The sequence below is a fragment of the Arctopsyche grandis genome, chromosome 3 (genome assembly GCF_051622035.1).
Source record: "Arctopsyche grandis isolate Sample6627 chromosome 3, ASM5162203v2, whole genome shotgun sequence".
Taxonomy (NCBI): domain Eukaryota; kingdom Metazoa; phylum Arthropoda; class Insecta; order Trichoptera; family Hydropsychidae; genus Arctopsyche; species Arctopsyche grandis.
In genome coordinates this window covers 23,777,540-23,791,548 of record NC_135357.1, presented here as the reverse complement: position 1 = coordinate 23,791,548, position 14,009 = coordinate 23,777,540, and the positions used below count along the sequence as shown (strand labels likewise).

The 14,009-nt window shown below is 32.4% G+C and overlaps 2 protein-coding genes across 3 annotated transcripts; one reads left to right on the top strand and one right to left on the bottom strand.

The window, feature by feature from the left end:
- Positions 1 to 5,388: 5,388 nt before the first annotated feature.
- LOC143908992 (DNA fragmentation factor subunit alpha-like) lies at positions 5,389 to 8,661 on the top strand. 2 transcript variants are annotated; one of them, XM_077426861.1, is made up of 5 exons: positions 5,389 to 5,505; positions 5,667 to 5,750; positions 5,833 to 6,328; positions 6,409 to 6,482; positions 6,886 to 8,661. In XM_077426861.1, the coding sequence occupies exons 3-5, from the start codon at positions 5,847 to 5,849 to the stop codon at positions 6,966 to 6,968; spliced, it is 639 nt and encodes a 212-aa protein (XP_077282987.1). In that variant the 5' UTR covers positions 5,389 to 5,505; positions 5,667 to 5,750; positions 5,833 to 5,846; the 3' UTR covers positions 6,969 to 8,661. The 2 variants fall into 2 exon arrangements, with proteins under 2 accessions (XP_077282987.1, XP_077282988.1); XM_077426862.1 differs by having other exon boundaries at positions 5,393 to 5,505; positions 6,889 to 8,656.
- Ggamma1 (guanine nucleotide-binding protein subunit gamma-1) lies at positions 8,535 to 11,976 on the bottom strand. Its single transcript, XM_077426863.1, has 2 exons — positions 11,864 to 11,976; positions 8,535 to 9,230 (listed from the first exon to the last, which is right to left on the bottom strand). Exon 2 carries the CDS (start codon positions 9,125 to 9,127, stop codon positions 8,915 to 8,917), a length of 213 nt encoding a protein of 70 aa, XP_077282989.1. The 5' UTR covers positions 9,128 to 9,230; positions 11,864 to 11,976; the 3' UTR covers positions 8,535 to 8,914.
- Positions 11,977 to 14,009: the final 2,033 nt, after the last annotated feature.

Here is a 14,009-nt window from a genome sequence, read left to right as displayed (position 1 = left end):
CCACTCTTTCATATACACTATAACTAGCCAGATTGGTTCGTGTATGAACGAACGAAATATACACTTACATAGATTGTAACATATAAAATATGAAATCACAGTTGCATTTCTTAGTTCCACGCACTCTCACGTATTTCACATAACACTGTTCGACAAATGACGACTTTTTTTTTGGTTCAAAGACGAGATATGACTTTTCTTATAGATTTCCTATGTCCAGTAAACACGAATCAGGTAATAAAAAATGTTGATTTGCTCGAGATTCGGAGATATATGTTTTTTAAATCGAGCGATTTTTCTATATCTTGGTGTTTTTCGGTCGATGTCTAAAAATCTGTCCATTTCCTGTTCAAAATAAATAATGGAATCTATAGTCGGGTATTTTATCTTTCATTTGTAGTACTGGTATTTGGGTATTTTATCTGATAACTAGCTTACCTCGATAAAATAAAAAAACAAATATGTACATACATATATCTCCGAATCTCAAGCCAATCAACATTTTTTTATTACCAGATTCGTGTTCACTGAGCATAGATCTATAAGAAAAGTCATATCTCGTCTCTAAACCATTTTTCGTGTCGAACAGTATAATTAATTATTCAATATTTGCCTATTCATGATTTTGCGTCCTTTGCGTAAGCACCTGTTGCATCAAAATATATAATATAAAGTTCAACCCTAGGCTGCGGGTAAAGAATAATGATCAGTTTCCCTCCCTTTATAATAATACAAAGATGTTCATATTGTCAATTTTAATTTTTTTTTTATTTATTCACCTTAATAATATACAAATTTCTCACCAAAATTATAATACAGATTGAAAAAGTACATGTATCAAAAATCAACAATTATTTTTTCCTTAAAAGTTATACGGCAAAGATGAAATTTTTTTCAGTTTTCTCTTGAATTATTGAAAAGTTTTTTCTTGAACTATTTCAATTCAAAAAATTCTAAAGTTATGATCGTAGCATATCTAGCCACAATAAATAATGTCGTGGCCTGAGACCCTACGAAGGACATACATATCTCTACACGAATGGCTGCCTTAACCCTCACATTTTATTGTTCCTAGATAGTAAAACGCACATATGTATGTACGTATGTATACTGATACACATATTTCATCTACTATATAAAGAAGAATGCCTTTTCAGTTACAAAAATCTTCAAATTCAGTTTAAAGCCACTAAATATAGCATTTTTTATAGATCATAGATGATTTTTGGGGGATTCAAAGGAAAAAATATGTAGATCTACAGTTTTCAATTTAGAATCACCAAAATTTCATTTACTTTCTTTTGCTACAACGTATGTTTACCAGTAGAGAGGTAGTGAGATAAAAAAAATTTGGAAACATCGGGGCATCACCGAGCTTTTGTCTTTCCCGTATTTTTTCAATAGATGCCTTTGAGATTATGGTACTTGAGACGGATGCCCAAAATCCTCTGTACAGCTAGAAGAACCAATGCCTCTATCCTGCTAGAGCTAAAGGTTGATGACTTAAAAAAAACGATTAAGCAGTCTAAATTGAATACAATAGAGTGGACGTGTAGAGAGATTTCTGAGACCAAAGTGAAAGACGCAGTAGTAGAAATAGTTAATTAGTAGTTATGTAGGTAGTAAACACGAATCACGAAGCATGAATCTCTCCGCACAGAGAGATCATTGGTCGATGAGTCGCGAGACCTTATTGGCTGTTGTATACATTTTTTGGCGCGAACACTAAATTAGGTGATCGGCATTAGTACACCAGTGGTTGACGAGGGCCAATCATATGATTTCTACGTTACATTTAACATATTTGTCTGGTAGTCTGCGCTGATTTCCATAATTTGAATGTATTTTCTGAGTGGAATTCTAATCTACTCTCTACTATTTGGGCCTCGTAGGGATGTTTTTTTATTTGTAGCTGGTTTTTATTTATTGGAACAGGCTGCAGGTGGAAGAAATTCCCTTCTTTTTATTTTTATTACTTTATTAAATTATCTTTGAATTTTATTACTTATTCCCTTTCCCGTTCCTGTTTCCGTTTTTCCCGTTACCGAGTTAAAGTCGTGGTAATCTAACTTATCCAGCGTTTAGCAGCGGAAAAACGCAGGCGGCGTACACATTTGAAATTATTCAATTGTTTGTTAATTTTACACCAACAACGCAGATGGTGACGCGAAAACATTTGAAATTATTGCGTTACAATTTAAAGTTTTTCCCGTTTCCGTTCTCGTTTTGGGCGATTTTTTTTTTTACAGAAACCATCGTGGACATACACAATAACTAAGTTTCATCGAAATCGGTTGAATGATATCGGAAAGAGGTTTTATAAGTTTTTTTTTCCTATTACGCTATACATATTAACATTATAATAATATAATACTATGATTACTAACAAAATTAATTTAAAATTGTAAATTAGAAAATGATCAGTAGATCAGTAGCTATTAAAATATGTATATATAAGATGTATTGTGAACATAATTTAGTAATAATAAAAAGCATTTAAAAATCAAATATACGCATACGTGACAGACAGACCAACATTGATTTATATATACATATACTAGCTGAACCCCGGCATGCGTTGCAATGCCATAATAACGCATGCAATTCCCGTTCCCGTTCCCGTTCTCGTTCCCGTTCCCTTTTCCGTTCCCGTTCCCACTCTCGTCCTCATTCTCGTTCTCGTTCCCGTTCCCTTTCCCGTTCCCGTTCCCACTCTCATCCTCATTCTCGTTCCCGTTTCCATTTGTCGGGAAAAAGCAGGCAGCGAACACATTTGAAATGATTGCGTTGAAATGACACTCATTCCCTTTTACCCGTTTCCGTTCCCGTTTTTTTTTTTTCACAGTAATCTTCCCGGATACGCATACAACAAATCCTGAAAGTTCCATCGTAATCGGTTCAGTGGTTCAGGAGCCTATTCGAGACACACACACACACAGACATTCATTTTTATATATATAGATATAGATTTTAAGTTTTCATTTATCCCCTTTTGTATAAATGTTGTTTTTTTTCTATTCATTTTCTTTTTGTTTTTTCTCTCTCTTGTTTTCTTATGTAGGCCATTGTGGCGCATTAGAATCTTCCTGTAATGCCACAATGGTCCAAAACTTTTAAATAAATAAATTATCAACGAGTCCTTATACAAAATTTTCTTGTAAAAGTTCGATTTTTATTCAACTTTCACCCATCTGAGCAACACCTAGTATGCATGTACATTGAATCGAACGCTTTTTCTTAGCTCGCAAGTAAGCGCTCACAATACAGATGCACCAACAGTCAGAGAGCATTGTACATATGTAGGTAATCCTTCTCGTTGCTCCAGCATCTCAATCTCCACAGGTAGATGATCGGCGTAGCGCGGCGTCGTGACGTAAAAACTATTGATCCGAGGCGGGGGTGGGTGCGTTTAGGGGTGTAGGGGTGTAGGGGTTTAGGGGTGTAGGGGTGTAGGGTGTGTAGGGGGCGGGGTCGCACCGACGCGGCGCCGGCCCCAGTGGCACTCGGCGGCCCGGACCGCGAGCCGCGCTACACAAACCCCTGCAACACCATCAAAACCATCATCAACACCATCGCATGTATTTATCTCAATTTTTTCAATACTTATCAAATCTCTCAAATCAATTCGATGCATCACGATGAAACGCCTCTTTTAAATTATCATAAAATCTAATCTTCCTCTGATAACAACGGTCAGTGCAATACAAAAATTTAAAAAAATGTATGTACTTGTATGCAATTTTTTCTATAATATAATATTTGCTGTGTGGAAAATTTAGAATTTGAACAACAGGTGTTTCATTATGATTTATTTTAAATATATTGTATTTTGATGTAACATTCTTTGTATCGTAAATGTCTGTTCTTAACTTTTGTGGCGCGCTTCGGTCAGTTGAGGGGGGCGCGGTCCATTCGTAAATAAACTGTCCGTTTTCCAATTGAATCTATGTCTGTGTGTTTTTCTATACGGGAAAATCTTTGAAACTTTGAAGATTGCCTTTTGCACGCGAACCTTATTCGATGTACATATATAAAATAATGATATTCAGGCGATGGAATTTTTTAAAAAGTGTTCATTATGAAATAAAAAGTTTGGTAAAGTTTTAATGATCGCGAGTCTTTGTTCTATGGATAAGTATTATATACATATATTTTCGCTTGAAAACTCATTTGTAGATATAAAGGAGGTGATTTATATGATGCGATAATTCTTCTAATTCATTGTGAAACTTTCAAATTAATGGGGAATTTGGTTATTTTTAGGGTTTTTATGTAATATCGTTAGTACATATTTCACAAACACGTGTTTGCTTAAATTATTACGATAATAAAAAAAAATTACCTTTCCTATTGTATTATCAAATTAATAAGTATGTGAGTTCATTTATTTTATTTTGAATATTTGTAATAATATCGTGTGCTAAAATGTGTTTCTGATGTAATTATTTTCTGGACGAACATATTTAATATATACTTTTTAGCTTGATGGATTTGGAACTTTCTTTACGTCGTCATTGAAGAAAAATAAATTGGGTATTACATACATATATCAATTTTCATTTAACAGCTTTTATTTTATTTTCCGAAAAGTAACAATGATTTTACAGCAATAGAAGTACAATTGTTCATATTATTTGAATTTTAAAATTAAACATATATTTCATGTATTGGTATTTCGTATTTACATATATACGTATAGGTAAAAATAATTAACGTTTTACAATATTTAAAATTACGATCAGTTAGTAGTGAACGGAATGATCATCGAGGGTAAAAAAATATTTCTCAATAATTTTACGTGTTTTTAGTTTTTTAACCTTAAAACCCAAGTATAAATACGACTATACATACCGTTTTTAATTCTAGGCTACCATCATGAATTAAATACAAGATACAATATTTTAATTTTCAATGTAGCTTATGTATGTACATATGTATGTTCAATGGACATGTCAATAAATTGAATGCGTAATACAAATTTTCAAAAGCATTAAAAAATCAAACTCTAAAAAGGATTTTTTAGTTTAAAAACTTTATAGCGCAATGCGCCAATTTTTATAAAAGTCATTTCGGTGAAAAAATATTTCTTTTAATTTATTTTAAAAATATAGTCCCCTCCACTTTTAAGGTAATGAGAATGGTATCGAAAAATTACCTGATCGATAGAAAACGGTGAAACAAATTGTTGAAAGTCACTTTTTAGAATAAATTACAGGAAAAAATCTTTCCACCAAAATGACCATCAAATATATACAAATTAAAATTAAAAGATCTTTTTAAAATATTCAAAATTGTAATAATGTTTGAAAACATATATTTTCAATTAAAATTTAAAATTTTCTGAAATTGAATTCGTAAATACATACATGGCCGTAAAGTTTTGGTTTTATGGCTACTGTCATTGGATTCTTTGTTATGCTCATGACTAACTGTCAAACTAGTTTTCACTGTGTTTATTGTATTATTCTTATCTGGCGTTTTTGGATAGTATTGAATGGTTTTAAGGTTTCTTTATTTTTATTATATTCGAATAATATATTTTTTTGATCAAAAGATCAGTATTTTATATATATAAAATACATGGAAAACATGTTTATTGATACTGCTTTAATTAACTTAATCATCTTAGTAAATATAGCATTTAATAGATATATTTCGTATTTTAGTTGGGTAGGTCTTCATATTAGACCAACTACTTTATTTGAACTTGTAAGGGACACCTTCAATTTTCTGTTAAAAGGGGGTAACCTGTATGTAGTAAAAAAAATACAAATATATATATATAACTTATCGTTTTCGATATTTCGCACTAATAACCAACTTGCATTCCAGAATCCACCTTCACAATGGATTATGATGAAAATGTTAAGCCTTACAAAATTTGCGACGTTACTCGTGAAAAACGAATTGGTGTTGTGGCGACGTCACTTGTGGATTTGCTGTCAAAAATCCCCGAGAAATTGGGCTTTCCAGCCGAAAATTCGCCCCCAACTGTCGTGCTCGAAGTAGACGGAACTGAAGTTGACGATGAAGACTATTTCGCCACACTCGAACCACACACGAGCTTAATGGTGTTGCGCCAGATAGAGAAATGGCATCCGAACGTACCAAAATGCCAAATATCGCTTGATCAGACAGATGCCTCGCACGAGAAAGTGCAAATTGCAGATGTTGTCGGTCGCATTCAACACAGCTTATGCCATATTTCACTCCTCGGAGGAGAAGACCTCGAACTATTAGCAAATATGGATCCCGATAACTTAGTGGATATTGTATCAGATAAAGATAACAAAATATTTTTGGAACAGCTTAAAGAAGCGTCAGGAAGGTAATTACTTTTGCATTCATTGAAATTTATTTTTAAATTCACTATATAAATATTCAAATGTTGTTGTTTTTTTTATTTAGAATTCTTTTGGAGAAACAGCAAGCTCATGATGCAATGGAATTGTTAAAACTGTATCATCAAAGTGTATCCAATGGTAATGATGCTTTATCTTCACCAAAACAAGAGAAAGTATAGGAACCCTCACGCATGCCTATAAACGTGCACTCTCCTTATTATTATTTTGTTTTTATCTGTACATGATCATTCAGTTTCATAACAATACTTGGCTTCACTCTAAACTATATATTGTGATCAATTAAGATAATGAGAAACAAGAATGAAATGCATATATGTTTATGTGATCTGTAACCATTGTCATACACTTATTATTTATGTACGTTCTGTATTACCATTTTCATATAAGCATAAATCTCAATCATCATCACAGCTTAAGACTCATCAATCGACACCAAATATGACTGTATGCATCATCTGATATGACACATTTTGTCGTTCCATCATATCATTTGTGTGAACTAATTCTGCATATTTTATAGCAGGCGTGTCAGCAAACCAAGACACATGTGCCATTGTGGCAGACAACGAAATTTCGTGTGGCTCTCTCAGCATTTGGTCATAATGCAAATATCTGGGCACATCGGAGGAAAATTGTCGAATACCAAAATTATTGTGAATTCCATCAAAACAAATTCGTATTCGAATTGAATGGGCTTAATTGCATTTTTAATCCCCCAGTAGAATATAAAAAACAAATTATGTCACATTTAAAATACATATTTTCGTAATAAATCAAAACCTCAAGAGTATTTTTAAAATTTTTATAATGTTAATGTAAAATCCTTGTGCAACATAATGACCCACCGAAATATTCATCTCCCAGTGGCTTTTCTGCTCATACATCATTTGTAATCGATTTTATTTATTGATCGAGTCTTTTTAGAAAAGTTGTTCATATATGTAACTTATATATGAAGCTTTGAGATTATTGAAATTTAATAAACCTGTCAATTTTATCAAATCAATTTTGAAATAGAATTATATTTCTTTTTTCTTTGTATATCATTGTATGCGTATAAGGTATATATAAACAATTAATTGTTTATATAAATCTCACGTGTACACAATTATAATTTAAAAAAAAAACTTATATTTACAAAATATAATCTTTTGATTAAAAGAAACTAAAATTTATGAATGGGAGCGGTCATTGATTTCAAAGACTGATAGTTGTTAACATTTTTTGCTTTAAATTTTGGCATTAGACTAGTAATCATTACAAATAAAACACCCAAAATAATGGAAAACAAGTTGCTCAATATCTTAAGTCTAAAAAATAGGGAGTAAGTACGTTGGCTATTAATTTATGATGTGTGCTTACCTTATTTAGAAATTATATACAACCCAAAACTTCAATAAAGGCCCTCAATGAGTTCACCTGTTATTTGAAACAAAAAAATTCTTTCTAAGAGAATAATTTTATCAGATTTATTTTATCATTTCACCGTCTTGCAACAAAATACGGTCATGAAACCTGGCTTATTATCCATCGTTGCAGCAATAGATTAAGTTTGGAGCTTTAGATGTAACTTTAACAATCTCTACGAGGAAATAGTACACATCATATACTACGTAAACTGACGCCGTGGTGAGCCACATTTCGCGATTGTGAATAGTATTTACTCGCTTAAAGGAGCTTCTAAAACCTTATTGGGTTTTTATATCGAGAATAGATCACATTCGAAATTCATCTCCCATTAGACCCGCATCCTATGATGTCACTTACCAATAAAGTTAAGTTTTAGATAACAATATTGTTGTATAAGCGTTTGGATTATTACGAATATTGGACACCAACATATATGATATTCTTATGCTATTTACACATTCATAGAAAATTACTATAGTCACTATCCCAGTGTTGATTAAACTAATTTTAAATTTTGTAATATTGAATGGTTATACATGTACGTAAATTATAGTGAGGAATTGAGAGTATGCCTATAAATGCAATGAATTTGAACAACAATTTATTATAGTTTATCGTTCGGATTAAATTATATTAAATGCACAAGTTTTTAATTCCAATACATATTATAACATTATACTTTGTTTTTGACTACTGTTTTAGCGTTTTATTTATTTGTAGAATAAAATTTTTGAATATTTACGTGTATTACTCCTTATTTATATGACATATCTTTGTATTTGGTTGTGCAGAAATTGAATATGTGAAACCACTTACAATCCAAAATAGCACAGTGGCTTTACTGTTGTTTTATTGCTTAAAACAATCAATAAATTAGTCGGAATTTAAATGAATTTATCATTTGACCATTTTCCAATTCCATGAAATATTTTCATCGGCATTACATTTGGTGGAAAAAAAAAATTATTCAATTACATAGTATAGTTTATTGACAGCAAAATAGATATGATAAATATAATACCACTGATCATTGACCACAACATGTATTTGATACTATAGAAACATACGGTTTATACATACATATATATATATATACTTTAAATTTTTGATACACATTCATACCGATAATATAAGTGAGATTACAACAGAGTGCAAGAGCTTTTTTCGCGGAACGGGTTGACTTTTTGACTGGTGAAACCGACCAGGAGACAATCTTCTTGCTCGTGGTCAGTGATGAATTTGACAATGTCGGCGACCGCCTGCGACACGGGTATGCGCTTGATGGCAGCCTCCCTGCGCAGCTGCTCCGTGACGGCGCGCTGCTGCTGCAGAGTTGACACCATCATGTCCATTACGGCGGTATCTGATAGGCCTATGTTGATAGGTTAAATTTCAAACTCCAATAGACAAAACCTTCAGCGGGCTCAAAGCAAATAAATGCCCACACTTTGTTTTCTAAAATCGAAAATTTAAATCACATTAAATAAACATACCTAAGGAAAAGTAATTATTTATTATGGAAGTAAATGAAGCGGCCATCAAATATTATAGAAAAATGGTATAATATTAACAAATTTAACAACAATCAAGTAGTCGGTGACTGATTATGCAACTTTCTGACTGAATCAAAGTTATTTACAAATTAAATACACACCTCACATTGAGAGGCGATGCGGGGTATATCCTCAATATATCCAATATTTAATCGCCATAGTTCTTTATCAACTCAAAATTAAATAAAATTATATCGCGCGCTCATATTACCATTATTAACCTATGCTTCACCTGTATGGAATAACGCCTCGAATACTAAGCTCCAAGTAATACAAAATAAATCCCTAAAAATAATTTATAATACACCCGTATATGTATACTAACTTGAAAAAACTGCATGCCATAAATAATATTCCGTTTGTTACAGACATTACTAACAAACTTACCAGTAGATTCTATGACAGAATCACTAATAACCATATTAACACACTTATGAAGAGTCTCGGTGATTACAACAAAATGTCTATACCCTTCAGGTATAAACACAGATTACCTAAACACAATCTGCTTTAGGTCATCGACTTTAGATAGTCTTTAATTAATATTATGTATTAGATGTATTATGAGCATTTATAAGGATTGTAAATAGGTTTTTGAGCTCTTTTTCTTATTATGCTGTAGATTAACATTAGAATAATATAATACTATGATTACTAACCAAATTAAATTAAATTATAAAATAGAAAATTATCAGTAGATCAGTAGCTATTAAAATAGATATAAGATGTATTGTGAACATAATTTCGTAATAAAAAGCATTTAAAAATCAAAAAAAAAACAAATTAAATACGTGTAAATATTATTATACAATAAATCAGTACATTTAAAAACGATAAGAGTGAGAAATGATAATTTCATATCTTCATATAGGCTTCGCTCGGTATTTGTAATATAAACTGCTTAAACATGACCAATATAATAGTAAACATTTTATTAAATTTATTTGAATAGTTTAATTTTATTTGAATATTCATTTGTTTTTTTATTAAAGTAAGCGTCACGGATTTTACGAACCAAACAAACATACATACATACAAAGTCTCTTTCGAAATTATATATTAGATGGGAACTATATAACTACATAAAAATTTAACCCTTTGAATGCTGATCAACGCTGATCGGCGTTTTGCCAACAAGTCCACGAGCTTGAAAAAGGCCGATAGGCGTAGTATTTTGAGCATGTACAAAGAAAACAAGAATACTACCTGCTAAGCCTTTCCAGGTAGCATTGAAAAAAAAATGCATTGAACATAGGTCATGCAATCCGTGTCATTTATTTGTCAACGTTTATAAAGACCAGTTTACACCGGAATTTCTGAATTTATAACCATAGCAGAATTACCCGATGGAATCCCTAACTGCTGAGTATTTTAGATTGTGGCTTGGCATTTAGATTGTGATCATTACATTTTAACAACAATGAAGAAGATGGAACTAGTTCTAGAAAAAAATATATAAATTAATAGAATTATTTTCTATTGTTGCAAGATATATTAGAGACTAAACACACTTTTACAAAACTCGAAATCCTTGGTGGTAGTTATCTAGGGTTTTTTTTGGATTAGCTACAATTTTTATAGGCAGGATTTCAACAGAAAAGACGTCAGCACTCAAAGGATTAAGGAAATTATGTAAAATTAAATATACAAAAATTGTGTATAAAAGACGATCCCAATTTTTTTTCATCAAAAGCAACACTTTTTGCTTTGATTTGATTTGTTTGAAAGAAACAGGTTTTCGTATAAATAATTAATTTTATTATTAAATTATCATTACACAATTTGCCTAGTAATTTTTTTCTTATGACTTTTTTCATTCAGCAATTTACACACATGTGTTGTCGGAAGACAATTGGAATGAAATATATTTGCTAAAATATATATATTAGAAAATTTAAGTGGGCTAAAAATTTTACTGAAAAATTCCCTGTGAACAAAAATTAAAAACGCCATTATGAGGTCATATTTATATCAGATAAATAAATGTTATCAAAACATAGAAAATACACAATAGTTCATGTCATGAAATGAATTGTGTTTATTACAATTTGAGTATTTGAGTATAATTTTTGATATAAAATTTCGTTTAAAAAAATATATGCCATTACACTGAAAATTGTTTGAAAAAAAAAAATTTTTCATTTGTTGAAATTTTCGTTGTTGCCTATTTATAAACAATATGAATAATGGGAGCAAATTTTATTCCTGCTGTCAAAAAAATACAACATACATACATGGGCAATTTCCAAGTACGTTGTCAACTACAAAATATGCAACAAAACTTCAACATTCGATGAAAATGTGGTCAAATGACTATAAAATAAGCGGTCGGACCGAATGGGGCGACGACGATAACAGCGAGATAAATAGACGAGCGAAGGACATTTTGTTGAAAAGGGTGGGGCCGCGGGCGGAAGCGAAACTGTTGTGACCGATTAAAACACTACAACAATGAGTCACGGGACGAAACAATGTCGGATTGGGAAATATACCAAGCGACAGGGAGGGCTCTGATAATAATGAGGAAACAATCACCAAAACGAAACGGAAGCCGACCGCCGGCCAAATCGTGCGAATTGCGATGAGCGGACTGTGGGAGTGCGAGCTACAAGTGTGACCAACTACAAGTGTGACCACGAGAGCAACTCGCAGAGCAGCCAACCACTGTTCGACACTGAAGACAATCGATTTCAAACGTCCATTTATTCATTCGATAATTGTGCGCCTAGTAATTATTTTAATAACAATTTTTTGACTTATTTCATTGCGTTTAAAAGTATTCAATTTGTTTCCTTCGTTTTTGTCATTATTGAATGTTGTGGAACCAAGTACGTTGTAAAGATATACATAGCTTAGTAATTAATGTGTGTTGCTAGCGGCTGAGAAGTTCAAACCTAGATAAGACTTCGATTGGAAAAAATCATGTATGTTTTCAAATTATTCTACGGTGCTGCTGGTTAAATTTGGGTAAAAGTGAGGACGCTCGACAGGAAAAGCGGGGCTAGATTAGGGCTGCCATAAGTGTCGGAGCACCGACGGGGACAACCCCCTAAAAAAAAAAAAAAAAAAAACAAACAAACAAAACAAAACATTTTATCGATATTCATAGCTGTATTATAAAAAAAATATACAACATTTCAACAAGTAATTGGAACTAAACAAAAATTGAATCGAAAGAAAAATTTTAAGATTGATAATAGGTTTTTTTTGTGGAAGCGTCTGTACCAAATCTAAAATAAATAAATATATAATTGGACGATTCAAATAAATTTAACTAAATGAAACCTTACATTAACATTGTATTTCATGTACAGTAGCCTATTCTTCTATCGCCTTCACTCTTCTCTGATTTCCGTGACTTCATTATCATCGCTCTTCTTTGACCAATCATATTTTTCCGATGTTTTCGTTTTTTGAAGTAACTCTTTTTCCCCTTTTATATCATTATAGAATTCAATGCATGACATTTTATAATTTAAAGTACATTGAATTATGCTTTTTACTGTGTCAATAGAAAGCGAATTGCGCTCATCTGTCCATTGATTTTTAATTAATGACAACACACGTTCAACATGTGCATTGTGCGGTGGGATGGCGAACAAGTATTGGCACATTTTCAGTAGATTAGCTTTTCTTTCTGTCTCTTCAGTTTTTTTGAAATAGTATAACCATTTATCATGCACATCTTTCGTTTTCCATTCTTCGGATTTTTTATTTTCGATAAATGACTTCATGTACTTTACTTCCTCATAGATTGAATCCGTGAACAATATTCCCATTTCACTTAAATAAGCAATAGTTTTTTCAACATGTTCCCATTCGGGTACTTCATGGAGAAGCATCCATGAAAAAACATCATATTTCGCCAGTGGAACTGACCACTTTGCCAAATAATTAATTCTAACGTTGTAAAAATTCTCTACATCTTTTTCAAATGCTGCTACTTGTGTCGTCATAATGTCCATGTGTTTTTTCAGTTTATTGTATGCCTGGGTTGCTTGAATACCTAGATATTTACTATTATATTTACTATGTATTGAAAAACTTACATCAAAATATCAGTCCTCTTCGATCAGAAACAAACAGAACAAACGGATATTATCAGCAGACAGTAAACGAACTGCGCGCGCTTCGTACTTGTGAGTGTCATTGTCGGTGCTGCCAGCTGGCAAAATTGGGCAGTGGCCGGCAGTGGACATCCGCCGCTCTCGTTGTCGGTGTTGCCAATATGCGCGCGCGTATCCATATTAGATATTATGTGGGTACAATTTTTGACGTGTAAACGTCTTTCCTTTTTGGACCACAGTATAGAGAGTGCATCCTGAGATTTCTTGGTTCAAAAGGTCTTGTTCGATAGATATTAAAAAATAATTGAATATTTTTTTAAAATGTCTAAATTTTGAAATTGACGGGGACAAATGACTCTCGGACTGGGACACCGGGACACAGACCTCGAAACTGGAACATGTCCCTGTCAACGGGGACGTATGGCAGCCCTAGGCTAGATGTTGGTTGCCATTATGCCGGTGCCAGACATGAGTTCAAAGAAGTGATCACTTACTATCCGCACTTGCATGACACCTGCAGGATACGGGTCGTGCTGGATAGGTATGAACAGACCTAAAACGGTTCGGTGATTACATCCCAAATGTGAATCGCTACCAGGATAACCACCGCAGAA